General features: G+C 61.7%; 2 protein-coding genes across 11 annotated transcripts in view; one reads left to right on the plus strand and one right to left on the minus strand.

The window, feature by feature from the left end:
* The window catches only part of LOC115649305 (cullin-9-like), a 41,171-nt gene extending 35,906 nt beyond the window's left edge, over positions 1-5,265 (plus strand). For all 6 annotated transcript variants that reach the window (XM_030558165.1, XM_030558161.1, XM_030558162.1 and 3 more), the window contains 3 exons: positions 3,536-3,653; positions 4,473-4,669; positions 4,753-5,265. In XM_030558165.1, the coding sequence (XP_030414025.1) occupies positions 3,536-3,653; positions 4,473-4,669; positions 4,753-5,040 (603 nt within the window). In that variant the 3' untranslated portion in view covers positions 5,041-5,265. The remainder of the gene's footprint in view (positions 1-3,535; positions 3,654-4,472; positions 4,670-4,752) is intronic.
* Positions 5,266-5,723: 458 nt separating this feature from the next.
* Positions 5,724-26,808, minus strand: part of LOC115649307 (phosphofurin acidic cluster sorting protein 2-like) — a 115,469-nt gene continuing 94,384 nt past the window's right edge. For 4 of the 5 annotated variants that reach the window (XM_030558168.1, XM_030558171.1, XM_030558170.1 and 1 more), the window contains 17 exons: positions 24,347-24,498; positions 20,325-20,418; positions 19,909-19,980; positions 19,320-19,450; positions 18,545-18,677; positions 18,198-18,302; positions 16,479-16,585; positions 15,788-15,942; positions 15,492-15,602; positions 13,902-14,004; positions 12,051-12,083; positions 11,253-11,295; positions 11,081-11,123; positions 10,572-10,713; positions 8,117-8,340; positions 7,873-7,986; positions 5,724-6,946 (listed from right to left, as the gene is read on the minus strand). In XM_030558168.1, coding sequence (XP_030414028.1) covers positions 6,831-6,946; positions 7,873-7,986; positions 8,117-8,340; positions 10,572-10,713; positions 11,081-11,123; positions 11,253-11,295; positions 12,051-12,083; positions 13,902-14,004; positions 15,492-15,602; positions 15,788-15,942; positions 16,479-16,585; positions 18,198-18,302; positions 18,545-18,677; positions 19,320-19,450; positions 19,909-19,980; positions 20,325-20,418; positions 24,347-24,498 — 1,878 coding nt within the window. In that variant the 3' untranslated portion in view covers positions 5,724-6,830. The remainder of the gene's footprint in view (positions 6,947-7,872; positions 7,987-8,116; positions 8,341-10,571; positions 10,714-11,080; positions 11,124-11,252; positions 11,296-12,050; positions 12,084-13,901; positions 14,005-15,491; positions 15,603-15,787; positions 15,943-16,478; positions 16,586-18,197; positions 18,303-18,544; positions 18,678-19,319; positions 19,451-19,908; positions 19,981-20,324; positions 20,419-24,346; positions 24,499-26,808) is intronic. The other variant, XM_030558169.1, reaches the window with a different exon arrangement.

Here is a 26,808-nt window from a genome sequence, read left to right on the forward strand (position 1 = left end):
ACATAGTGTACTTAGATTTCCAGAAAGCCTTTGACAAGGTCCCTCACCAAAGGCTCTTACGTAAATTAAGCTGTCATGGGATAAAAGGGAAGATCCTTTCATGAACTGGTTAAAAGACAGAGAACAAAGGGTAGGAATAAATGGTAAATTCTCAGAATGGAGAGGGGTAACTAGTGGAGTTCCCCAAGGCTCTGTCCTAGGACCAATCCTGTTCAACTTATTCATAAATGATCTGGAGAAAGGGGTAAAAAGTGAGGTGGCAAAGTTTGCAGATGAGAATAAACTGCTCAAGATAGTTAGGACCAAAGCAGACTGTGAAGAACTTAAAAAGATCTCACAAACTAAGTGACTGGGCAACAAATGGCAAATGAAATCGAATGTGGATAAATGTAAAGTAATTGGGAAAAATAACCCCAACTATACATACAGTCTGATGGGGGCTAATTTAGCTACAACAAATCAGGAAAAGGATCTTGGCGTCATCGTGGATAGTTCTCTGAAGACGTCCACGCAGTGCGCAGAGGCGGTCAAAAAAGCAACCAGGATGTTAGGAATCATTAAAAAGGGGATAAAGAATAAGATGGAGAATATCTTATTGCCCTTATATAAATCCATGGTAGGCCCACATCTTGAATACTGCATACAGATGTGGTCTACTCACCTCAAAAAAGATATACTGGCACTAGAAAAGGTTCAGAGAAGGGCAACTAAAATGATTAGGGGTTTGGAGAGGGTCCCATATGAGGAGAGATTAAAGAGGGTAGGACATTTCAGCTTGGAACGGATGAGACAAGGGGGGATCATCCAATCATGAGTGATGTGGAGAAAGTAGATAAGGAAAAGTTATTTACTTATTCCCATCTGTCATGGAGTCACCGGGCGATGCTCTGGAACTGCTCCCCACCAAGCCAGGCAGGACTTTGGGGAGCCTCCTCAGCATCCTCTGCAATGGCGGAGGGTTTGAATTTGGATCCAGGGAACCAATTGGCTAGGATGGAAATGGTCAGTGAAAATGCAAATGAGCTGGCTGGCAGGGGGGAGGGGCTGCTGGGCTCAGGATACCTGCCTACCTGTAACCAGCCCCCTGGGGCTGAGTGGGACAAAGGGATGTTCCCTGCCCCCTGCACACCTGAGCTCACGATAGCTCTGATGCTGTGACCAAACCCTCGGCCATTGCAGGAGCAGGGCCTAGATCCTGTCCCAAAGAGAGACAGTCACCCCCCAACAGGGCCTGCCAGCCAATATCCCGGAGAACCCCAACGACCAGCCAGCCCAACCCCTCCTGGGTCTGCACAGGGATCCGGGCCTTAGGCAGGGCGAGGGGCTTCACCCCGGGGACCTTCACCCAGGTCACCCAGCCCCTCAGCATCTGTGGCTGCACCACCCCAGTTCTCTCTGTCCCAGGGTCTCGCCCCTGAAGGCGTGTTTCCCCACTGACCCCTGGGCAGCCCCCTATGTCTCTCTGCTCCACCATCGCCAGTCCATGCTGCTGCTGTTTCTCCTGCAGCTTTTCCTCGGGCTCTTGCTCTCTCGGACTCTGCTCCCATCCTATCCATCTCCGATCCCCTGATGGGGAACCCGATTGTGAAAACCCTCGTCTGGTTGGGAACCAGACTCTCGGGAATGCCTGGCTGCTGCTCCCAGATCCTCTTGTAGCCCCATCTGGGTCAGGAATCTGCTCCTCAGAGCGGTCCTTCTCCTCCAACTGCACGATTAACTGTGCCTTGGTGAACGTCCCCATGCATAACCCTCTCTTTGTGCACAGGATCACAATGCCCTTCTTAAGGAGATGGTGATAGGCCATCACTTCACCGTTCCCAAGTGGCTCTGGACTCACAGGCCTGTGTGCTCTTGGCTTCCCCATGGTTTCCAGGAAGAACCCCTGGTGTGCCAGCCCTTCTCGTGGTCACCACCTCTTTGCCAGGGTCGAGCTGCGGACTCCTCCGCCCCTGAGACTGCTCGCTGCAGTCCCCAGGGGGACCCCATTACTCCAACAGTCCTTCTCGCTGGTCACACACTCCCAGAGGTTAACTGCCCCCTGAAACCGTCCCTCTCTGAGCCTTCAGCACGCCTGGTCCTCATTATCCCTCCTTTGTTTTACTGCTCCCCAGTCACTTACTGCAAGCAGCGCCATTCACGGGGTGCAGTACGTCCCGCCGCTGCCACCAGTTGTCACGGAGTCACCGGGCGATGCTCTGGAACAGCTCCCCACAAAGCCAGTCAGGACTTTGGGGAGCCTCCTCTCCCTTGGAGCAGACTTGTTCAGGGCAAGAAGCTCACACGGCTTCACCTCCTGGGTCTCTCCTTGGAGCATTCAGCATCCTCTGCCCCTCCGTGCGCTTCCCACAGCGAGCCCACCCAGGTGGGGTCCTGGGGAAGCCACAGGGTCCTGCACCCCCACTTCGCAGTCAGACGTGACTCTCAGCCAGCCAGTAAAACAGAGGTTTATTCGATGACAGGAACAGGGTCTAACACAGAGCTTGTAGATACAGCGAACCGGACCCCTCGGCTGGGTCCATTCTGGGGGGCAGTGAGCCAGACCCCCCACATCTGCCCTCCACTCTTCGACCCCAGCCAGCTCCAGACTGCAACCCCCTCCTGCCCCTCATTCTCTGCTCAGTTCCTTTCCCGCTTGTCTCCAACACCTTCAGCTGGCACCTTTGCAGGGGAGGGGCCCAGGCCATCAGTTGCTAGGAGACAGAGTGTCAGGCATTTAGGTGCACTGGCCCTTTGCTCTGTAGCAACCATACACCCTAATCCCACCACCTAGATACTTAAGAACTGAATAGTGGACAGTGAGGCACCAGCACAGTATTCAGAGAAAACATTAACAACATTCCCCGTTTGCCACACCATCATACAAGAACTAGGGGTCACCAAATAAAATTAGTGGGCAGCAGGTTTAAAACAAATAAAAGGAAGTTCTTCTTCACGCAGCGCACAGTTAACTTGTGGAACTCCTTGCCTAAGGAGGTTGTGAAGGCTGGGACTATAACAGGGTTTAAAAGAGAACTGGATACATTCATAGAGGTTAAGTCCATTAATGGCTATTAGCCAGGATGGGTAAGGAATGGTGTCCCTAGCCTCTGTTTGTCTGAGGGTGGTGATGGACGGCTGGAGAGAGATCACTTGATCATTGCCTGTTCTGTTCATTCCCTCTGGGGCACCTGGCATTGGCCATTGTCAGTAGACAGGATACTGGGCTGGATGGACCTTTGGCCTGACCCACTATGGCCGTTATGTTCTCCACAGCCCTGGTCCCTGCCCCCCTGTGGCCCAGGAGCTGATGAGAAGCAGCCGCTGTGTCCCTTGGGTGGCTTGTGCCAGAGGAATAGGTGTTGTTCTCTCTCCCCTTTGCCCCTCCCCCACAGGCCCCAGCGACCTCGCCCCCATGCCACGGCCGCCAGAGACTTCGCCCCATTGCCCGAGCCCCTGGGCTGTGGCCCCAAGACACCTGTCCTGGCCCCTCGAGCTGTCGCACCATCGCCATGGGCCTGCCCCTGCCTATTCACTTCCTGTCTCCTTTGCTCTGCAGGAAGTTGCTGTGGAGACCCTGGCCCAGGCCACGGGGCTGTCTCCTGTCCTGCTGAGCCATGCGCTGAAACCTCTGATGGGAGAGGCCGGGATCCTGACCCAGAGCCTGCCTCAGGGGGGTGTGTATGGGGGGACTGGGCGGGGGGGTTGAGCCCTGTCCCTGGGTGGTCCCTGAACAGGGTGACCACGGATGGAGCCCTGGAGCCCCTGCGCTGGGCCTGGTTGGGGGGTGCGGAGGGTTGGCCGGGCAGGGCTGGGCCCAGGGCAGGTGCCAGGGAGCATGGGGCTCGTCTGTGAGCTGGAAGGGGGTTTGTGTCTGGAGGGGCCAGTCTCCAAGCAGGGCTGGGGGAGCGGGGAGGGAGAACTGGTCTGGTGGGTGTGGAGGGGCTGGGGCTGCTCCCCAAGCAGGGCTGGGGGGGGGGGGCATGGTGGGGGTATGTGGGAGACCTGGGGCTGGTACCCAAGCAGGGCTGGGGGGTGGGGAGGAGGGAGAACTGGGCTGGGGTGTGTGTAGGGGCTGGTCCCCAAGCTGGGGGTGGGTTCATGAGAGAGACGGCACGGGCTGGTCCCCAAGCAGGGCTGAGGGGTGGGATATGTGAGGGGGGCCATGGAGGGCTGGGGCTGGTCCCCAAGCGGGGTTGGAGGGGTGGGATATGTGAGAGAGGGGTCATGGAGGGCTGGGGCTGGTCCCCAAGCGGGGCTGGAGGGGTGGGATATGTGGGGGGCGGACATGGAGGGCTGTGGCTGGTCCCCAAGCAGGGCTGAGGGGTGGGATATGTGGGGGGGGCATGGAGGGCTGTGGCTGGTCCCCAAGCAGGGCTGAGGGGTGGGATATGTGGGGGGGGCATGGAGGGCTGTGGCTGGTCCCCAAGCAGGGCCGGTGGGTGCTGGAGGAGCCGCTCCCTGGGCATGGCTGAGTGTGGCTGTGTTGGTCCCAGGCGTCCTGCGTCTGAACGAGGCGGCCCTGGCGCGGGCAGCCGGCCAGCGTCTGTGGCTGCTCCCCAAGCAGACGTACCTGAATGTGGAGGATGACGAGGGAAGCACCCTGGAGAGGAAGAGGAACATCATCTGCTGCCTCATCATCCAGATCCTGAAAGGGGAGAAGGAGCTGCACATCGATAACCTGGTGTTCAGGGTACGGGGTCCTGGCAGGCGAGCGGCCACGCGGCTCCGCGCCCCGGCAGCCTGAGTAACTCTGCCCTCTCCCCCCCACCCCAGGTGATCGACGCCTGTCAGAAATGGGAGTCTGGCCCTGCCCTGAAGTTCCTCAGCTTCTGCTGCAGCAGCACGGACGTGCTGTCCTGCACCCTGCACCTGCTGAGCCAGGGCTACCTGCGGCGCCAGGAGGACAACCCCCAGCTGCTGGAGTACGTCTCCACGGAGCCCACACCTTCCCGCTCCCCGCCCCTGCAGTGCCCCCCCCAAGTCACCTTCCAGACTGTGGAGATCAAGACAATGCCCAACACAGCCTGCGCCAAAAGACAGACCTTCTCCACCTTCAGGTAGAAACGGAGTGGGGCTGTGTGCCTGGGCCAGAAGGGCATGGACACTGCGCTGCAGCCCTGCTCCCTGGGGTGCCAGAGCCCCAGTCACAGGCAGTACATTGGCTGCCCGGGGCTCCAGACAGGAGAGCAGCCCTGCCTGGGCCCAGCCACGGCCCCTGAAGCACGAGACACGATTCCCAAGGGCTCGGGGTTTTTAATTTAAATAAAACAGCTGTGCTGGTCTGTGCCCTCCCTGTGCTGATCTGTGCCCACAGCCCTGGGCCCTACCAGGGAACGGCAGAGCTGGCACCTGACCCCCAGCGTGCAGGGGCTTGGGCACAGCTGGAGGTTATGGGGGGCTCCCTCCCTTGTCCTGGTGAGCCTGGGGCCAGCAGCCCCATTAGGTTAGTGGCAGAAGTGAGACATCCGGCTCCGTCGGCAGCTCCTGATTCTCCTGTGTGCCCGGGGGTCAGCGTTGACAGCTGGCATGGCAGTCCTGCCCCCTGGCTGGCGTGGTCTCCCAGGAGCTGGGCTCCAGGCAGTGCCTGGCGGCTGCAGCAGCCGTAGCCATGCACGGTTTGTAGGCCCCCAAGCCCCAGCGCCCGCCCCAGCGCCACCAGAACGCAGCTGTGTGAAAGGCAGCAGCATTGGCCATGGCTGAGGGGCTCCGCCCCCCCTTCCCGCCGCACATACCCTGCACCCCAGTCACAGTGGTACCAGCATTAATTTATTAAAATTAATCCAGAAAAGCAACCATACAGTAAGTTTAAAAAAAATAGAATCTTGTAAAAAAACAGGGTGACGCCTCTGCCGGCCGCCCAGCCCCCAGTTTGGGGCTCCGAGGGCAGGGAGCGGTTTGGCAGCATGAGGGGCTGGGCGGAGGGCAGGAGTGTGAGATCAGCTGCAGTGCCAGGGCTGGTGGGCTGCCACACTCGGCCTGTGAACCCCAGGCCAGCAGTAAGTGGGAAAACAGCTGTGCCCAGGGGCCCCCCAGCTGCAGCCCCACCTGCCCCTAGCATTTCTGGGCAGGGGGCTGCAGCTTGGACTGACAGGTGCTGGCTCCCGGTGCTGAGGGCACAGCTGGGCCTGCCCAGCTTTCTGCTCTCCCCGGGCCAGTGCCTGGACCTCACTGCGGAGCAGCCCTGCCCCCCTCCCCTGGGGCCCTGCAGCTGATGGTGGAGGAGGCCCCTACATGAAGTGCTAGGAGAGCCTCAGGTGGTCCACAGGCTGCAGCTCCATAGGCCCCTGTGTTTCCTAGTGGAGGGGGCAGGGGGCTGGGCCTACACTCAGCCCTGCAGCCCCATGGCCTAGGGGCTGCTACAGGGCCTGGAGCACAGGCTTGCTGGGGCCTTGAGGGATCTCTGCCCCACGCTGCCATTGCTCAACTCCCTGGAGCTGCCACTGGGGCCCTGGGGCTTCCGAAAGGGGGTGACTGAATTGCCAGAGGATGCAGCTGGCTGAGCCAGCCCCTGGGCAGGAGCCAGAGCAGCCTGTTCTGCTGGTGCAGCACCACTAAGACTCCCTTGAGCAGCTCGCAGTCCCCGTCCCTTCCTCGGGGTGGGCCCCCTGCCCCAGGGTCGTGGGAGGCTGGCTTGGGGGGCTGCAACTCTGGAAGCCACGTGGATGCCCCTCTTGCACCAGTTCTAGCTGCATGTTAAAAGCCCCCTGGGGGAGAGAGACAGTGGAAACAGCCAGGGCCTGGAGCGGGGCAGCAGGAACCTCCCCCAGTGCCCAGCAGAAGGGACAGGCCATGGCCATCACCGTCTCCTGCCACACTCAGCAGAGTCCCGGCTCCCAGGCCGCCTGGCTGGCTCACACGCTCTTCGAGTAGCCAAAGATGCCCACGGGGAGATGCTTGACATGGGTCGGCCACTGCGCGGCTAGCTGGAAAAACTTCACGTCGTTCCACTCCACCCCGTCGATGGACACTGAGAGAGGAGAGAGCAGAGCGCCGAACATAAGGACGGCCACACTGGGTCAGACCAAAGGTTCCTCTAGCCCGGTGGCCTGTCTGCCGACAGTGGCCAATGCCAGGTGCCCCAGAGGGAGTGAACAGAACAGGGAATCATCAAGTGATCCATCCCCTGTCTCCCATTCCCAGCTTCTGGCAAACAGAGGCTAGGGACACAACCCCTGCCCATCCTGGCTGATAAGTTCATGGAGGATAGCCATTGATGGACCTATCTAGTTCTTTCTGAACCCTGTTATCATCTTCGCCTTCACAACATCCTCTGGGAGGGAGTTCCACAGGTTGACTGTGCGATGTGTGAAGAAATACTTCTTTTTATTTGTTTTAAACCTGCTGCCTATTAATGTCATTTGGTGACCCCTAGTTCTTGTATTAAGAGGAGTAAATAACACTTCCTTATTTACTTTCTCCACACCAGGCATGATTTTATAGACCTCTATCAGATCCCCCCTTAGTTGTCTTTTTTCCAAGCTGAAAAATCCCAGTCTTGTTAATCTCTCTGCACACGGCAGCTGGTCCAAACCCCTACCATTTTCATTGCCCTTTCCCAAGTCTAAGAGATCGTTTTAGCACTGGGGCGACCACAGCTGCAGACAGTGTTCAAGGTGTGGGGGTACCAGGGATTTATAGAGAGGCAATAGGATATTTTCTGTCTATCTAGCCCTTTCTTAAAGGTGCCCAGCGTTCTGTGAGCTGTGCTCAGAGCGCGCGTGCAGCTCAGCTGTGCGGGGCAGGGCTCAGCGCGTGCACAGCTCGGGCGGGGGGGCGGGGAGGGAGACTCTGGCAGAGCTCAGCCAGCCCCACTGCAGCCTGCCGGTGTTCGAGTGGGGGGCAGAGCTGTTGGCCTGGCTGGAGGGGTATGGCGTGGTGCCGGGCCGCCCTCACCTCGGAGCATGGTGTTTTGGTGCTTAGCCGTGCAGATCAGGCGCGTAATCCCTTCGATGACTTGGCTTTTGGGCTCCAGGTCCTTCTCCTTGGGTTTCTTACTCAGGAACATCACTGGGAGAAGCAAGCAAGGACTCCTAGAGCCAGCCCTGCCAGGGGAGCCAGGCAGGGACTCTCTGTCCCCTCCAGGCCAGGCTGGTACAGGCCCTGCCCAGGGGCCAGCGTGGGCTTTTGCCTGCCTTACCTTTCTTGTTCTTCTCCTTGGTGACCACGGTCATGGCCATGGTGCTGGGGGGGACCAGCTCCCCGGCGCCGGGCACGCGGCTGACCTGCAGCGACCGGAAGTTGCTCTTCAGTGTGTTCTTCAAGCCCATCTCCCGCTTCTCTCCCTCCTTCTTCTTCTCCAGCCCCTGGTTTGTCCAGTAATCGACCTGCAGGCCCATCACCTCCACGCCGGGGCTCAGGGACCTGGGCGATAGTCACAGCAACATAACCCCAGCCACGCTCCGCCCCTCAGCGCTGGGCCCGGCCGCCCCATTTCCACCCCCCAGCATCCCTCCGGATCCAGCCCCAGCCACGCTCCGCCCCTCAGCGCTGGGCCCGGCCGCCCCATTTCCACCCCTCCGAGCCCCAGCATCCCTCTGGCTCCAGCCCCAGCCACGCTCCGCCCCTCAGCGCTGGGCCCGGCCGCCCCATTTCCACCCCCCAGCATCCCTCCGGATCCAGCCCCAGCCACGCTCTGCCCCTCAGCGCTGGGCCCGGCCGCCCCATTTCCACCCCTCCGAGCCCCAGCATCCCTCTGGATCCAGCCCCAGCCACGCTCCGCCCCTCAGCGCTGGGCCCGGCCGCCCCATTTCCACCCCTCCGAGCCCCAGCATCCCTCTGGATCCAGCCCCAGCCACGCTCCGCCCCTCAGCGCTGGGCCCGGCCGCCCCATTTCCACCCCTCCGAGCCCCAGCCAGCACCCCCACCCTCTGGATCCAGCCCCAGCTACGCTCCGCCCCTCAGCGCTGGGCCAGGCCGCCCCATTTCCACCCCTCCGAGCCCCAGCATCCCTCTGGATCCAGCCCCAGCCACGCTCCGCCCCTCAGCGCTGGGCCCGGCCGCCCCATTTCCACCCTGCGAGCCCCAGCATCCCTCTGGATCCAGCCCCAGCCACGCTCCGCCCCTCAGCGCTGGGCCCGGCCGCCCCATTTCCACCCCTCCCCACCCCAGCGTCCCTCTGGATCCAGCCCCAGCTACGCTCCGCCACTCAGCGCTGGGCCTGGCCGCCCCATTTCCACTCCTCCGAGCCCCAGCCAGCACCCCCACCCTCTGGCTCCAGCCCCAGCCACGCTCCGCCCCTCAGCGCTGGGCCCGGCCGCCCCATTTCCACCCCTCCAAGCCTCAGCATCTCTCTGGATCCAGCCCCAGCCACGCTCCGCCCCTCAGCGCTGGGCCCGGCCGCCCCATTTCCACCCCTCCGAGCCCCAGCCAGCACCCCCACCCTCTGGATCCAGCCCCAGCCACGCTCCGCCACTCAGCGCTGGGCCCGGCCGCCCCATTTCCACCCCTCCGAGCCCCAGCCAGCACCCCCACCCTCTGGATCCAGCCCCAGCTACGCTCCGCCCCTCAGCGCTGGGCCCGACCGCCCCATTTCCACCCCTCCGAGCCCCAGCATCCCTCTGGATCCAGCCCCAGCCACGCTCCGCCCCTCAGCGCTGGGCCCGACCGCCCCATTTCCACCCCTCCGAGCCCCAGCATCCCTCTGGATCCAGCCCCAGCCACGCTCCGCCCCTCAGCGCTGGGCCCGGCCGCCCCATTTCCACCCTGCGAGCCCCAGCATCCCTCTGGATCCAGCCCCAGCCACGCTCCGCCCCTCAGCGCTGGGCCCGGCCGCCCCATTTCCACCCTGCGAGCCCCAGCATCCCTCTGGATCCAGCCCCAGCCACGCTCCGCCCCTCAGCGCTGGGCCCGGCCGCCCCATTTCCACCCCTCCCCACCCCAGCGTCCCTCTGGATCCAGCCCCAGCCACGCTCCGCCCCTCAGCGCTGGGCCCGGCCGCCCCATTTCCACCCCTCCCCACCCCAGCGTCCCTCTGGATCCAGCCCCAGCCACGCTCCGCCACTCAGCGCTGGGCCCGGCCGCCCCATTTCCACCCCTCCCCACCCCAGCATCCCTCTGGATCCAGCCCCAGCTACGCTCCGCCACTCAGCGCTGGGCCTGGCCGCCCCATTTCCACCCCTCCGAGCCCCAGCATCTCTCTGGATCCAGCCCCAGCCATGCTCTGCCCCTCAGCGCTGGGCCCAGCCGCCACATTCCCATCCCTCCCCACCCCAGCATCCCTCCGGATCCAGCCCCATTCGCGTCTCCTGCTGCCCCACAGCCAGCTCCAGCCCCTTGTCCCCATGAGCATCACCCCTATGGACCAAGGGGCACGGGAACATTGCGCACAATCTCCACTTTCATTTAACAAGCAGAGTCTCGGGGCCAGGGGCTGGGGGGGTGTGGCACAGCCCCTGCCCCTCCCTGCCTGGCTGTGTGTACCCCACACAGCACAGCGTGGGCCCCCTCCCTTCTGGGCCAGGGGCCTCAGAGGAGGCTGAACGTGGGGGGGGGGAACTGGGACATAGCAGCGTGGCTGGCTCTGTTGGAGGGAAATGGTTAACAAGCCTGCGGACATTAACCCTACTCCCCCCAGTCCCCCTGCGGAGCCTCACCCAGCCCCCGAGAGGCCGCTGCTGACCGACGGGGAGGGCGGTGGGGTGCCCATGGCCTCCTTGCTGTGGGGGGTCCCTGTGCTGGCTGGAGGTGCGGAGCTCAGCAGGGAACTGGTGCAGACCGTGGCATCATCAGAGTCCACTAGCAAGAGGGAAAGGCAGGGCCAAGTTAGCGGGATGAGGGGGGCTGAGCCAGGGGCGGGGGGGTATCCCCAGGGCAGCAGTGGGGCAGAGGGCCATGACACCTCATTGCTGTGGCTCTGTTCTGGGGTGGGATGGGCACTCACAGCCTAGGGCCACCACTGGTGCGTCTCCCTTTGGGCAGGCCTGGTGCCCTGGCTCTGGGGTGTAGCTGGGACCTTCCCAGCTCCCTTGGCCAGCCGAGGCTGCAGCAGGGCTCGGGGAGGGGTGGCCCCTGGAAGGCTGCAGCCCCCCAGGGTTCCCCATCAGAGGGGAGAGGCAGAACCAGCCAGCCAGCCCCACTGCCCTGGGCTGCAGGGCGGGCTCACCTGAGGCGCTGAAGGACTGTTCCACGAGCCCCACCTTCACCACCTGCAGACAGGGAGACATTAGACACCTCCCTTGGCCCTGCGGCCGGCCGGGCCCCCCCCTCCCCGCCCCTCCCCCGTGTCCATGCGCCTGGCAGGGCTGGCGTGCGGTGCCCCCCCATCAGACACTCACCCCAACAAATGGCACAAACTTCTGGCAGGAGTCGTCGTCTGGGCTAAGCGAGGGAAGAGGGGAAAGGTCAGACGGCAAACCCGCCGCAGGGACCACGCTGCTGCCTGGGGGGCTGGCAGGGCCGCGGGGTACCGGGCAGGGCCCTGCCTTGCCTTCAAGATTGGATTGCCACCTACGGGCCGAGCAAGGCTTTCTGCAGGGCCATGCCTGGCTGGCAGGGGCAGCAGCGAGTCATTTGCCACGTAGGGCAGTGCCCACCCTGCCCCACAGGCAGTACCCAGCCCCTCAGCTAGCAGGGGCAGCCCCCGAGTCATCCGCCATGTAGAGCAGTGCCCAGCCTGCCCCATAGGCAATACCCAGCCCCCCAGCTAGCAGGGGCAGCCCCCGAGTTGTTCGCCACAGAGGGCAGTGCCCAGCCCTCCCGGCTGGCGGGGGAGCCCCCAAGCTGTTCACCCAACTAGGAGCAGAGCACTGTGGGGCTCGAGTGCCCCCGCTGTCCTGGGGCCCTGGGTGCTGCCCCATCCCCTCCATGCACAGCACCTGCCTGACGCTGCAGCTCAGGCTCAGGCTAGTAGGGAGGGCAGGGGAGGAAGGGGGATAGCGACAAACTGAGCAGCAGGGGGGCTGCAGGGAAGGGAGTTCACATGCAAAGCTCCTGGGCCAGGCCCTGCTCCAGGGCCGCAGGGCGGGTAGGGGGCACCGAGGGGCAGGAAGGGGGCACTTGTTCTGTTCCAGACACAGAGATGGGACGGAGGGACAAGCAATGAGGTGACAGCGCAGCAAGCCACGGGCAGGTACCTGATATAAAAATCAAAATAGAGGCTTCTCTTCCTTGGGTGCCACAAACCAAGAGAAGGGAGAGGTGAATGCACTGCCGGGACGCGCAGTTACAGCCAGGCCCTGGTGGGCGGGGTGCCAGCCCCACCCACAGCCCCAGGGCCAGCCCGCTCCCCAGGGCCAAGACAGCTCCAGGGCCCATTCAAGGGGCTGACCCCTGCACCCCTCCCCAACCCTGCAAGGACAGACGGCATGAAAATGGCCTTGGTACCTCCCAGCACTCTGCCCAGGGACTAGCATTGCCCCTGCTAGCCTGGTGCCCCTCACTCCCAACCTGCAGCCCCCTGCTCACCCGGGCTCCCTCCCAGCTCTGCCGGTGCCCCTCACTTCCGACCCGCAGCCCCCTGCTCGTCCGGGCTCCCCCTCAGCTCTGCCGGTGCCCCTCACTCCCAACCCGCAGCCCCCTGCTCGCCCGGGCTCCCTCTCAGCTCTCCCGGTGCCCCTCACTCCTGACCCACAGCCCCCTGCTCGCCCGGGCTCCCCTCCAGCTCTGCCGGTGCCCCTCACTCCCGACCCGCAGCCCCCTGCTCGCCCGGGCTCCCTCTCAGCTCTCCCGGTGCCCCTCACTCCCGACCCACAGCCCCCTGCTAGCCCAGGCTCCCCTCCAGCTCTGCCGGTGCCCCTCACTCCCGACCCGCAGCCCCCTGCTAGCCCGGGCTCCCCTCCAGCTCTGCCGGTGCCCCTCACTCCCGACCCGCAGCCCCCTGCTAGCCCGGGCTCCCTCTCAGCTCTCCCGGTGCCCCTCACTCCCGACCCGCAGGCCCCTGCTCGCCCAGGCTCCCCCCCATCTCTGCCGGTGCCCCTCACTCCTGACCCGCAGCCCCCTGCTAGCCCGGGCTCCCTCCAGCTCTGCCGGTGCCCCTCACTCCCGACCTGCAGCCCCCTGCTTGCCCGGGCTCCCCCCTATCTCTGCCGGTGCCCCTCACTCTCCCTGCTATCCCAGCCCTGGGTTTCTCTGCATGAGGCCAGTTGGGAGGTAGCTCTGCAGGCTTTTCCCCAGCTGGCCACGCTGCTGCTCCCATTCCTGGCCTCACCGCTCAGCAGGATTAAGTGCCTCGGGTCTGCCAGCAAAGGCCGGGGAGCCCAGTGCCCAGCCCAGACGCCAGCGTCCAAGCAGCTGGGCTGCCCATGTCCCCGGCCACGCTCTCGCCTGGCAGCTGACCCAGAAAGCGCTGAGGCTCCGTGGCAGCAAACAGCTGATACCCAGCTGGCTGCACGCGGGAGCCTTGCACTGGGCACGCCCCACACAGGCCAGCAGCGTGAGAGCGCGACAGTTCTCGGTGCCCCACCGGAGAGTGGGGGGAGCATGAACAGGCACCAGGGGAGCGCACGGGGCTGCACGGAGCTCGGATCAGAAATGAGGCCCCGGAGGGAAGGGTCACTCCTGCTCTCTGCCTGGGCCCCATACTCCACGCCGAGGCAGACCGGGCGGGAAGAGCACAGGGTGGCATTTATCTGGGCATCTCCGCTCAGGGCTTCTGCAGCTGCTTCTGCCACTCGCACACTGGGGGGCGGCGGCCGAGAAGGGACTGCACCAGAGACTCTGCATGGCTTGGGGGGACCCCAGCCCGTCCAGCACAGGGCTCGGCCAGTCCTCCCCTCCCCCAGCCCTGCTGCTCTTTCTTCTGCCACTCGGCTAGTTCAGACACATCCCTGGGGCACTGCAGAACCCGGGGGCCACCCAGCCGGGATTCAAAGCGCCACGCCCCAGATTTGGCTGGGGAAGGGTCCCCGGCAGCAGCTGGCACGGCTGGGGGGTGTCCAGGGTGACTGCCTGTGCCCCCAGGCCTGAGCACTCACTCCTGCTCTCACCTCTTCTGTTTGTACGTCAGCATGGCCTCGGAGATGGGCAGCTGGTGAGACTGGCTGGCTCCTGCAATGAACTGAGCCACGCGGCCAGGGACGTCCACGGTGTCTGGGGAGGCAAGATGTTCCCACTCAGCTCTGTGCTTTGGGGAACCAGGGCGCAGTACCCAGCCCCCAGCCTGTCAGACTCACGCAAGACCCCCCCTCCCAGCCTCTATTTGGAGCAAAGCCCATGAGAAGAAAGACTTACAGAAAGCAGGAGACACCTAAACACCAGGGTGACAGGATTACGGCAACTCCCCTGGTCTCATTTGCATGGAAGAGGGGACAGGGAGGGATCCCCATTAGCACACAGGAGGGAGAGCAGAGATCCCAAGGCAGGAACCACAGGGAACTCTGGGATCAGAAAGGCAGGGAAGCAGTGCATCATGGGGGATCTCTGCTCCACATGTTAATGTACCCGCCTGCCCACACCCAGCTCAGCAGTGATCAGACCAATTCTCACAATAAACCCTCTATTAGTATCCAAACTACTGAAGCTGCCTAACTGCATTGTGGGCCCCCTGGAAGGAACACAACCCATAGCCAGGAATTGAGCAGCAATTAGTGTCCAGCCTGAACAAAACGACTCTGGTATCCTCCCTTAAGCCATCAGCTTACCCATAAACAAATGTAGTTTCTCCCTTGAACCATGGTTCTTTCCCTACAAACCCCCGACCCATGCTCAAGTAAGTGCTCGGATGCCTGGATCCAAAATCTGCATCAGTTCCACTGGGACTTATCTTCTCCTGACTGATCGTGCTGGGGGTCTGCCTGTCTCCAGCACTCCGGACCCCCAGCTACCACCACCAGCTGGGACCCCCGATGGAGTCAAGCTTCCCAGAGTGGTGAGAACCCAGCTCGCTCCCTAGGTGTAGCCCTGTGACCCTGACTCGTGTGATCAGTGACAGTTTTCTAAACCTGACTTCTGTCATCAAATTGAAGTTTGATTGAATATTCTGAGTGTTTTGTTTGTTTGGCTCCCCTCTGGTAACCACCAGGCAATAAATAACGTTCATGGTTAAGCTGGTTGCTTCTCTCTCCCGCCATTCGCTCTGCAGCGATGCTCCTCCTAGCTAAGCTAAAGATCCCTGCAGCCAAAACCCTGTGGGGTTCGCTCATCAGGTGGGTTACAACCAGAACAACTGTACCGTGAAAGTGGAGACAGGGATGTGCTGAACCCGGGACATATGAGAGTGGCAGCGTAGAAGTGCTGCTCCCCCAGTCTGCTGAGTCCAGGGACATCTAAGGGGTCAGCCTGGGAGTGCTGATTAACCCAATCCTCTCAGACACACTCTGTTAACGTGTGTGTGTTCGTCTGGTTCTGGGGCTGGAAGAACCCAGCCCTGGGGAACCTCGGCCCTGCAGGACAGCTCTGTATGAGAACCTCCGTGACACAAGCTGCACATTGACAGAACCCCGCCCCCAAAGTAACCCGAATAAATGAGCGAACCCCGAAGTATTGGGCAAATCTGGTAACAAAGGGGAGAGGTGAGCACACCGCCAGCTGCCCGCACAGCCCAGAGCTGGCACTGCTCGGGGGCCCCTGCTGCTCACCTGTGCTGGGGGGCTCAGCCCGGCTGAACAGCTCCCTCCACGCCGTGTCCAGGAAGAGGGCGCTGTACCTCCCATCCACAGACGCCAGGTACTTGGCCAGCGGGTGTGAGCCTGCCAAGGAGATGGAGGAAGTGACGCACCCGGAAGAGATACTGGCTGTTCCCAGGAGCTGAGCTTGCTGATGCCCCAGCTGTTGCCTCCTCTCCCGCACATGGGCTGCCTTTGGGGGGCCCTGCAGCCACTTCCCCAGAGGGCACTGGGCCCCAGAACTGGGGCTCCCAGCGGGTGGCTCTTACCCAGTGGCACCACAAGGAAGCGGAGGTAGTTCAGCCAGTCTGGGGTCTTGCTGGCCAGCTGCTCCACGAAGAACCGCAGCACGATGCTCAGGTAGCTCTGGTCTCCCGCCACGGCCACTTTGACTGGGGGAGGCATGTGAGAGTTGCAGTTACAGCTGCAGAAGGAAGAGAAACCCCTGAGAGACTCAGAGCCACGCAGGGGCCAGGACAGATGCCACGAATGGAGACAAGCCCACTCCCTCCTCAGGCCCCGGGCTGGCCACGAGCCCAGACGAAGGGCACACCTCCCAGGGGCAGGTCTGCTGTGTCCCGCCTCGCTGCTCAGCGACCCTTAGTGGAGGGGCTAACGGGGAGCAGCCATGAGTTCTCAGCGTTGAGACTGACACCAACATCATTAGGGTCCAGCGTCAACACCCAGCTGGACAGCCCATCCCTGCTCCCAGCCCATGGACTCTGGGCCCAATCCTGTGATGGTGCAGAATCAGCTCCCCAGCACCCATGGGCTTCTCCTTCAAACCCTTCCCTCACTACACGTCCCTGAGCCTGCTCCAGTGCCATCTGGGCCAGGTCCTCCCCCCAGCCCCAGAGCCAGTCTCCTCCCCCAAGCAGCTCAGGGCCAGCCCTGTGCCCCACCATGCTGCCAGGGGCCAGGCCTCGCCCCCAGGGCCAGACTCCGCCCGGCTGCACTCACTATCTCTGGATGCGAGCGACAATGGTGTTGAAGGCAGCCTGGACGTCGGCCACGGACCAAGTGGAGACGACGGGTTGTTTGTGCGCCTGGAGCTGCTCGCTCAGGTACTGTCGAGACAAAGCCAGAGAGAAGGTAGGGGCTGAAGCCCAGCTCCAGGCAGCCCAGCCCACGGGACCCACGGCAGCCCGAGCTTACACACGTCCCTTCTCTTCCCTCCAGTGGCTCCAGTTCATCCTTTAGGAGCAGTTCTAGTGGCGTGCCCCTCATTTTGGAGTGTCTGCGCCAGGCCCCTACCCTAGGGCCCCCGTGGAGCTGTGCTGCACGGTGGGAGGTTGGACCAGAGACTCCGTTCCCATGGGGGCAGGGCATTTCCAGCAGGGTGTGATCACTCCGAACTTCCTGCCCGTTCTCCCAGCTGGGGGAGGGGCCCCTGAAGTTCCTTTCGTCAGGCATTTTCTCCTCCACTTACTCACTGTGATCTAGTCACTCCCCCCCTCCCCCCGGTCTCCCCTGTAGCAACCTGAGCAGCCCAGGCGCAGCCTCTCACTGTGAGACGTTTTCTCCAGCCCTCCCATCGTTTCCACAGCTCTTCTCTGCCCCCTTCACGTTTGCAATGGCAGACACCAGACCTGGCCGTGGTGCCAATGCCGGAGACGGGTAAAATCACCTCCCAGCGCCATCTCGCTAGCTCCCCGGAGTGCAACATCCGCGATTTCTATTTACTGCCAATGTTCCTGAGCCCTGAGGAATCCCGCCTGCCACACGCCCATCCAGGGACGACTCCTCACGAGCTCTGCCAGGCAGCTCCTTTAACGAGGGCGCCCGTGAGGCTGGGCTAGGTCTGCGAACTGGCGCCTTGCGTGGAGCTGAGTCAAACCCCGTCCCGAAGTCTCACTATGGTACATCTCTGCTGTGACCTTTACCAGCCAAACTTGTAAGCCCATCAGAGACAGAATCAGGGCTGCTTGACAAGACCTGGTTTCCATAACCCCACCGTGGCTGCATTAATGATATTCCTGCCCTTCGTTAGCAATTGGATCCCATCCCAGCCTCTCCATGACACTGCCTGGGACTGATGGCCGGCTAACCAGCCCGCAGCCGGCCAGCTAATCCCACCTGGCCTTTCTGACAACTGGCCCAACACCAGCCCCCAGCCGGGCTTCTGGAATGGCCCTGGTATTCCAAGATTTATTCGAAATTAGCATCAGAGATCTCCACAGTCAACTCTGCTAAGACTCTTGGGTACAAGTTCTCCAGGCTGCTGTTCTAAAAACGTTCATCCCTGGCAGATGGTGTTTAATGCTCCTCGGTGACTGCTGGACTGGAAAGCACATCATCCTCCACATGCGACACAAGCACGTCAGCCTGGCTCCTTTACAAATTCAGCACGGAAACCGTCACCAAGCACTTCTGCCTTTTCCGCACCGTTATCGACAATTTGACCCTCTCCAGCCAGGATCTCCTTGTTCTCAATGAACCAAAATGTGTTCCCCTGCTCGCCTGCTGCACTGCCGTGTAGCACATTGTTCCCTAGGCGCGGATGCTAATCCTGGTCCTGCTCTCCAGCGGCTGCCCCCAAGCGAGGGCAAAGGACATTTGGCCCTAGCCTGCAAACCTTCTATATCCTGGGGCCGCCTTCCCTCACCAGGCTGCCCCCTCCCACGGCCCCACAGGCAGCCTGCCCAGGTGGTGGGCAGCCCGGCTCCCCTCCCTCCTCACCTGCCCTTGCCACTCGGTGACATTCACCAGGACGATGCTCTCCGGAAGCTGCTCGTCTGAGATCAGGATCTGGTTCAGCTGATCATAGACGGATTTCCGGGGCACCTAAGACAGCACAACCAGGCAGGATCAAATGCTGCAGGGATCCCCTGGTTTCCCACTGGCCAGCCACTGTCCTGCTCCAACGCCTCCCACATGGGCCTCTCCACCCACATAGGCCAGGGTCCCGCAGGCACCAAACCGGGCCCCCTACTGCCTCTGCTGTGAGCAGATGGGGCCCAGCCCCACCGCGCCCCCTGCCCTGCAAGAGGCAGGAATGCAACGCACATACACTGCTGCAGCCTGACCTGGGCACTGTGCCGCGAGTCCGGCGAGCTCTCACTGTCCAGGCTGCTAGCGCGGTCGCTCTGCCCCTTCGAGTTCTGCCGGTCCTTCATGGAGGTGCTGCGGGGCCGCCACACCTGTCTGCTCTCAGCTTTGCTGCAGGGTGAGAATCTCCAGGAGTTAGAGCTTACGCTGCAGCAGCCTTGGCCCCAGAGCTGGGGCTGCAGAGGCTGGGGCAGCCAGGTCCCCAGAACTGCACCCACACCACCACAACCGCTACACCAGAGATGGCTGCACCTGGGGCCGGGCTGAGCTCCCGTCCTCCCCTGCCTCTGGGGTTGGGCCGGGCCCCCATCATCCCCACCCCCAGGGCCGGGCCAGCTGCACCCGGGGCTGGGCAGGGCTCCCATCCTCCCCCTCCTTCCCCCTGGGGCTGGGCAGGGCCCTGCCCCCCCCCCCCCCCCCGTGGCCAGGCTGGCTGCACCCGGGCCGGGCCCCCATCATCCCCCCCCACCCGGGGCCAGGCTGGCTGCACCCGGGCCGGGCCCCCATCATCCCCCCCCCGGGGCCAGGCTGGCTGCACCCGGGCCAGGCCCCCATCATCCCTCCCCTCCCCCCCGGGGCCAGGCTGGCTGCACCCGGGCCGGGCCCTCATCATCCCATTGTGACTGATCCACCAGCACTTTCCTTGCCAGAGAAGAGCATGGTGGGCCCAGCCGTGCTCTCCTGGTCCCAGCCTGGGCCCGGCGTAGCCAGCCCAGCCGTGCAGGCCGGGACTGTGGCCAGGAGCTGCCTTACCTGGGTGACACAGCGTTTGGGGGCTCGGGCTTGCCGGCGCTGGCCAGTTGCGCTAGCCTGTCAACACTGCTCTCCCGCCCGGCTGCCTCTGCCGCCCCGGGGCGTGGGGAGGGCTCCTCCCCCTCCAGCACCTGAGGGGACACAGAGTCACTGGACACAGGAGACACACCAGGGCCCGGGACCCCTTCCCAGGGGCTGATGGTCCCACAGCCAGTCTCCTTGAGACAGGCCTCCTCCCTGCCCTGCCCCCCCCACACTCTGCCCTTCCACCACCTAGCTACAGCACGTCTCTGACCCCATCACCATGGGACCTGAGCACTCGGCATCGGGTGGCCCCAAACAGAGCCGGGCTGTCGGCCCTACTAGATGGGGGCCCAGAGGCTCTGTGGGGGGCCCGTAGGGAGCCTGTGGACCATCCTTCCTCTCAGCTCCCTGCCCACGTCTGCCCCCTCCCCCTGGCTGGCAGCATTCCCTTCACCCAAGGGAGCAGCTCGCTCCCTGAGCTCCGGTGCCTGGACACCTCCCAAAAGCCTCAGCCAGCCACACATCCTGGGCTCAGTCGTGGCCGCCCACCAGCACGGATACTCACCGCGGCTACCACCTCCATGCCCACCTCCTCCAGGGCCCGTGGCGCTCCAGCCTTTCGCTTCTCTGCTTGTCCCTGGGAAGGGGGAACCAGAGTCTACACCAGAGCATCCCAGGGCAGCCCTGAGCGTGGCCCCCAACACATGTGCGTGGGGCAGCCTGCACCCCAGAGCTCCCACCACTCCTCTGTCCCCCCGACAGTGTCCCCCGAGAGCACTCCTACTCCGTCTGGCTGTGCTGGGAGAGGACGCTGCTTGTGCCCAGGAGAGAGAGAAAAGGAGAAGGAAACGCAGCGCAGAGTGACCCTTGCAGGTGACAGACACCTCCCTGGCAGGCCTGGCTCCCGGTGAGACACCCCAGGCCCACAGGCTGCTGGCCTGGCGGCTGGAGGGAGGACGAGGAGGCAGAGGTGTGACTCACAGGGCTGCCGGACTCCTGTTCCTGCCCTTTCTGGCCATGCAGACTGCCGATCTCAGTCTGGGAACCTGAGTGAGAGACGCCCTCAAAGAAACGCCTGCAGGAGAGAGACAGACGCACAAGGAGACAGACGGGGACGAGATGAGAGACACGAGGACACCAGGACCCCCACTCAGCCTGCCTCAGCCTCTCCCAGCACACAGCACCACAGACAGGCCCCCACTCGTTTCGGCACTGGCCCAGCCCAGCGTCCCCAGGGGAGAGGGTGAAGCTTGCAGGGACGGGAGCTTGTCCCCTCGACACACTGAACCAGAGAGCGCCGGGAACTGAGCAGCAAAGGGACGACACTGAGGGCCCAGGGATTCTGCCCTCAGACTCACACTGGGCCAGTGTCTGGGGGGAGACTTGGACTGAGTTGGGGACCTGCGGTTCCCAGAGGTGGCGCGCAGGGCTGGCAACCAAGGAAGGGCCGGTTCCCTGCGGGTTTACTCCCACCCTCCCGTACTGGGACTGTCTGAGGGAGCCTGATGCGTGCTCACACCTCAGACTGGTGCCACGTCTCCCAGACCCTGCAGTGCCCAGGGGCTGGCTGGACTCCTGGCTGGCAGAGAATGCGGATCCCCAGGCCGGGTGAGGATCACCAGCGCCCGGGCTGCTCCCAGGAGATGGTGCAGCCGCGCAGCTCTGAGAGGGGGAGTGTTGGTGTGAAGGGAACACGCCATGGGGCTGCACTGCCTGCAGGCCTGCAATACAGTGGTGCTTTCCAGGAAGGTGGGCAGGCAGCCCGGGGGCAGGGGGCTGGTACAGCGAAGCAGGGGGACAGCCCCCGGCCATCATACACAACAGAGCTGTCGGGCGCCTCAGGGACCTGTCGCTGGATGACGTAAAGCCTTTGGGGTCTGATTCCTTCCCATAGCTGGGGCTCTCCGGGGCTGCCAAGGCTACATCCCATGCACAGGGGGTACTGGGGTCACCTCTCTGTTCCCAGACAGCACCGTGTTTAACGTGAGCCAAGATCACCCCACCCCAATCAGAAAGCTGGGAACACACAGCTGAGATCAACACCCCCTGTGGTCGGTGACCTACACCAATGCAGAGTCAGACATATGGGCTGGAAGGAACCTGGAGAGTCGCCGAGTCCAGCCCCCTGCGCTGAGGCAGGGCCAAGTAACCCCAGACCATCCCTGGCCTTAGAGACTGCCAGTGACAGGGATTGCACTGCCTCCCTGGGCAGCCTGGCCCAGAGCTTAATGACCTGAGAGTCAGAAATTCGTCGACCCCTTTCACAAGGCAGGCTCGCGCCCCGGCTCCTGCAGCCACTCTGCCGGTGGGCATTCCAGACTGCCAATGCCGGGGCTATGCAGCAGCTGGATGATTGCCTATGACTGGCAGCGGAGACAAGCCCCGGGCAGATCTCTTGCTAGTCCCTCAGCTCGAGAGACTAGACTAGCTGACTGTGGGTACAGAGCACTGGCTGCCCGAACCCCACGAGATCATGAGGCTCTTCCTGAAGTGCCCCCACAGCTGCTCGGCTTGGCTAGAGAAGATCTTCCCAGTGAACACGTGGCAGGAAGGAATGGCCAGGAACCACAGGCAGGCCAGCTCTGGAGGCTCCCAGCACCGTCTGCTCCATCCTCTACTAAAGCCACAGCAATTAGCTGACAAAGACGTGGCTGGCTGGCGGAGGCCCAAGCTCCAGGCAAAGGGAGCTGGTATCTGGAGTCCCAGATCTAGAGGGAAGTGGGGACTTGATGGAGATCCAGGAATCCCAGCGCAGCTGGACAGATGTGGTGTGCAGCCAAAGGGCTGGCAGCTGCGACAACGCATTCTAAAGACTTGGCTAAAACAAGCTGAGAAGCAGCCCAGGGCACAGGACTAGGGGGCCAAAACCAACACCGCCTCCTGCCCCGTGGCTATCGAAGAGGCAGAACGTGACCCAAGACATCTAGGACATGGTTTCCACATACAGAGCAGCACTGCTGAACCTATGAGCAAAATGTCCTCAGCTTCATCCAAGGGCTTAACCATGGAGCAGCTGACTCAGTAATAAAAAGAGGAGCCGTATTAAAGCCAGTGTCAGTGCCCTGGAGAACAGCAAACGTCGCCGTCATCTCTTCAAAAGCCTGTCGTACGATCCTGCGAACTGCAGACCCTGGAGCCTGAGTTCAATCCCAGGTAAAACCCAGCTGAACTCCGTGTACTAGGAACAAAGCCATACGGCTGCTGCTAGGGGAAATCACCCTCCCCAACCCACTACGGCACTCTGAGCAGGTCGACCACGCAGCGGGGAAAAGAGAACAGCCTGGGGGCAGTGCTTCGCCTGCAGCAGAGCCCCCCACAAGAGGTGATTCAGGAAGTCAGAGTCATGAAGTGAGAGGCAAAGGCACCTGGCACCCCCCAGAGAGAGCCTTGGGTGTCACCGTGGGCAGCTCGCCGGACACTCCTCAGCAGAGGCTGCGCAGCCAGAGGGGAAAACAAAGGAGTCGGGCATGTGAGGAACGAGACGAAAACCAACGCTGAAAACACCTGGCTCTCAGGGACAGACTCTGGCAACTCTGGCTATTTAGCTTGGCCAAGAGAAGGTGAAGGGGGGACTTGGTGACAGTCTAAGCCCTGACAAGGGGAACAGATCGTTTGTAGCGGCCTCTGGCCTAGCACCATCCAGTAGCTGGAAGCTGAAGATGGACAAACAGACTGGAAGGCAACTAGCAGAGAGAGAAATGAACCTTTGGAACAATTCACTCAGGGTCATGCTGGATTCCCCGTCACGGGCAAGTCTTCAGTCAAGTTGGCTGCTTTTCTAAAAGCTCTGCTCTGGCAATGGCTGGGGGCCAGTCTGTGGCCCATGCTCTGATCCCAGTGGTCCTGCTGGCCTGGGGCTGTGTGATTCAATACCATACCCTATCTCTCAGCTGGCCTCCTTCGAAAGCGTGTGCAGCTGTGGAGTAACCGCAGAAATAGAGGGGTTCAGAGATGGGCAGCCACCCTCTGGGAGGTCAGCAGAGATGGCAAGGCTCAGGGCTGCGCAGCCATGACAAATGCGCCCAGAAGAGTGAATGGGATAGAGAAGCTAAGTCCATTGCTCCCTAGCACGGCCAGAACCGGGGACAGTCACTGACACCAAAGAGAGCTAATTTCTAACTGACACAAGGCCACACTTGTTCACACAATGCCCAGCTAGCTAACCTGTGGAACTCACTGACACAATGTGAGGCTTGGCGCTCAGCGGGGTTCAGCAGAGGACTCGATACATCTATGAATGATGAGAAAGTCCCCAGCTACTGACATATACATCTGCTTCCCAGCCCAGGCAGACCCCGCTAGCACGCTCCCACTAGTGGGGCGGCCATTGCTAGCCCCCGAGTTCAGAGCCAGGCTGCTGCCAGAGCCACAACATCCGCACTACTATTCTTAGCACACTTGCTTGAGTAGAGCTAGCACCAGTCTGTGTGCCAGGCTGGGGGGTCACTGGCAGCTGCAATGTAGACAGTGTGTGTCCCCCACAGGGCAGAGGGATGACAGGGCTCCTTCCTCCCTGGGGACCAGTGCACATGCTCCCTCCCTCCGTCCCATCCGGCAGCAAGCGAGTCTGTTGGTCCTGCTCTGAGCTGGCTCTCCAGGAGACGCAGGAAATGCACTCCGCAGGCAATGCGACTTCTAGCCAGGTACTGTGCCGCTCCAGCTGTTACACAACTCCCCTGTCCGCCTGCCCAGTCCAAGGTCAGCATCTGGCGCTGCGCAGCGGCAGTCTGGGAAGCTTCCTCTCCAAGCTTTCCCATGAATCAAAGGGGACGACAGGCCTTCCAGCTGCTGGCTCTGTGCCGGCAAGGAACCCAGGAGCACTTCTAGAAAGGAAAGCACTGCCTGGGGCTCTAGTTGGGAGATGGGGTAGAGGAGAGTGTAACTGCCCTTGGGGAACTAGCCCCAGCTGTGCCCGGCCCTGGGGCACAGCATGGGGAGCTCTGCTGGTGCCTGGCCCAGCACACGACATATGATGTGTCTGCATTTCTCTTGTCTGCTCTCACCTCAGGGTGGGTTTGGGGGTACTGCGCACGCTCTCGTTATCCTCCAGCTCGGGGCCGCTGTCACTGTTGTTGCATTCCTCCAAGCTGTCGTAGAGCAGCCCCAGGTCCTCCTCCACTTCTTGGGTCTGACCCACCGGGTCAGAGTCCAGAACCTGCGGCAGAGAAGCACAGGTCACAGCAACGCTCCCTCCCCTGCGTGCTCTCTGGAGAGGAACAGCCCCACAGGCCTGGCAGCAGGGATGGGAGGAAGAGCTGGCGCTCACCTAGTGTGGGGATCTCCGCTCTGATCTGTCCCTGCCTGGCCCAGGCAACTGGATTCTCTCCAATGACATAGGCAGGGCAAGGTCCAGGCTACGGCCTGTTCTGAGACTCCCGGAGCATTCTGGAGACACGCCTCCAGGCCATCCCCCCACCAGGGCCTGCCTGTCCTCATGGAGCAGCCGACAGAGACACTCGAGGGACGAAAGGGGCGGGGGCCCGAGCGCAGCTCCCCTTAGCCACTCAGTCACTGCCCACAGCTGGGCCTGCCTCAGGGGAAACGAGGCCAATCCCCCGTGCGTCCTGGCCTGTCCTAACGTAGACACCTCCCCGCACGCGCTCCTCCGTGGCCACTCCACCATCACTGCTGACTAATTTCCTGTCTCCACGGATATAGCCCTGGCATGTGCCTAGCACAAAGCTGTATCTCCTCTGTCCTGAAGACACCTGCCTTTGTCTTCCAGATGGACGTATCAAATGCAGCCCACAAACGGGACAAGAGACTGCCCATCCACCCCCAGGGAGGTCTGAAACCAGCGGCCAAGCAAGACCGTACGTGCTCTGCCTCTCATGGGAAGGACTAACTCTTCTGAAACCAATGAGGCCAAGGGCTGGAGGGCCCAAGCCTCTAACTCCAACCCCATTCGAGAGCCGAAGCCACCAGACTAACACCCACAGCCCGCGCGCACAGGACTGACCCAGCCAGCAAAAAGCCAGGCAGGGGCTGGCTTCAGTCAAAATGAGCTACAGAGTTCGTGGGAGAGTGATCGCCTCCCCATAATAGGCTCATCATGTACCCTGAAGAGACACGGCAGAGTCCTTCAGCCACCTAGGAATCCACAGCCTCCTCACGCTTGAGTCTCCAGGCCTTGAAGTCAAACCAAATAAAGCCTGGAACCCACCTGCTCTGGCAGAGATCCAAATTCACTGGATACCAAGTGCTGGCAAGGAAATCCCAGGGCTTAGCAGACTCCTCCCAAACCAGCCACTCTGCTCCGCTCAAGAGGCCACTTGGGAAGGACAAAGCCATCTGAGACCCACCCCAATGCAGTAATTTCCAAACAAACTGGTCTGCCTTTTGGGGGCTCTCCGACTGTCTCCTTACGGAATGGAGACACCATGGTAATCGCCAAAACACCCACTAGCAAAAGGGAGAATACCCTGCCTGTTGTCAAGCAACCAACCAGATCTGGCTTCACAAAGGGACAACCAGTCGCAGGAGTATCTGAGAAGTCCTCCACCGAGCCCTGCTGTCGCTCAGGCCAGACCAGGCCGGCCAGCTCTGCACCCCATACAACCCTCTGGGAGCCATCAATTCCAGCATTCCCCCTCCAAGGCCCTCTGCACTAAGGAAGGCAGCAGGCCGAGGCTGCCCAGGGACACTGAAGTTCTTTGAGAAGAAACGGAAGGTTACATGGCACAAAACACAACCGAACACCTTCTCCTCTCCCAGCAAAATGCCCTCAACTGGTTCTACCTGCCAGCTCAACCCAGAGAATCAAACGTAGGGAGCCAAATGTTGTGAAGACACACAACCCTGTCCATTTCTGCCCCCTCTCTGCATGGCAACCTTCACTCTGATGTGTTCCGGGCTTGGACATTGGCTACAAGCTCATGAACAAAGGGTGATGACCACCCCCAGCAGGGAATGGGCTCTGGGGAGACATCCAGCTGGGGCACCTTTGATTGGTCCACGCTGCTTTAGCCTTTTCACCTGCGCTCAGGAAGTGTGTGGTAAACAGCATGTGAATCAAGGGGAGGGACAGCTCAGTGGTTTGAGCATTGGTCTGCTAAACCCAAGGTTGTGAGTTCAATCCTTGAGGGGGCCACTTAGGGATCTGGGGCAAAATCAGTACTTGGTCCTGCTAGTGAAGGCAGGGGGCTGAACTCAATGACCTTTCAAGGTCCCTTTCAGCTCTGGGAGAGCGGTATAGCTCCATATTTAAAAAAAAAAAAAAAAGAACTAGGGAGCTGCTATTGCCATGTGAGACACAGACAGAGTGAGATTATTACTGTGGGCGAAATGACCAGAGCTGAGACTCTGCTGTGTCATGACCCACAGCAGCATTTATAGGAGCAGCCACGCTCCAACCCTCCACCTGGCAGCCTGCTGATGACTGGTTACCTGGGACCCATGATACTCAGCCCCAGTTTGAGACTTCGCCCCTACAGTCCTATTGGCAGAGTCCCAGGGCAGCTGATTG

Source organism: Gopherus evgoodei, chromosome 3 (genome assembly GCF_007399415.2).
Source record: "Gopherus evgoodei ecotype Sinaloan lineage chromosome 3, rGopEvg1_v1.p, whole genome shotgun sequence".
NCBI classification, from domain to species: domain Eukaryota; kingdom Metazoa; phylum Chordata; order Testudines; family Testudinidae; genus Gopherus; species Gopherus evgoodei.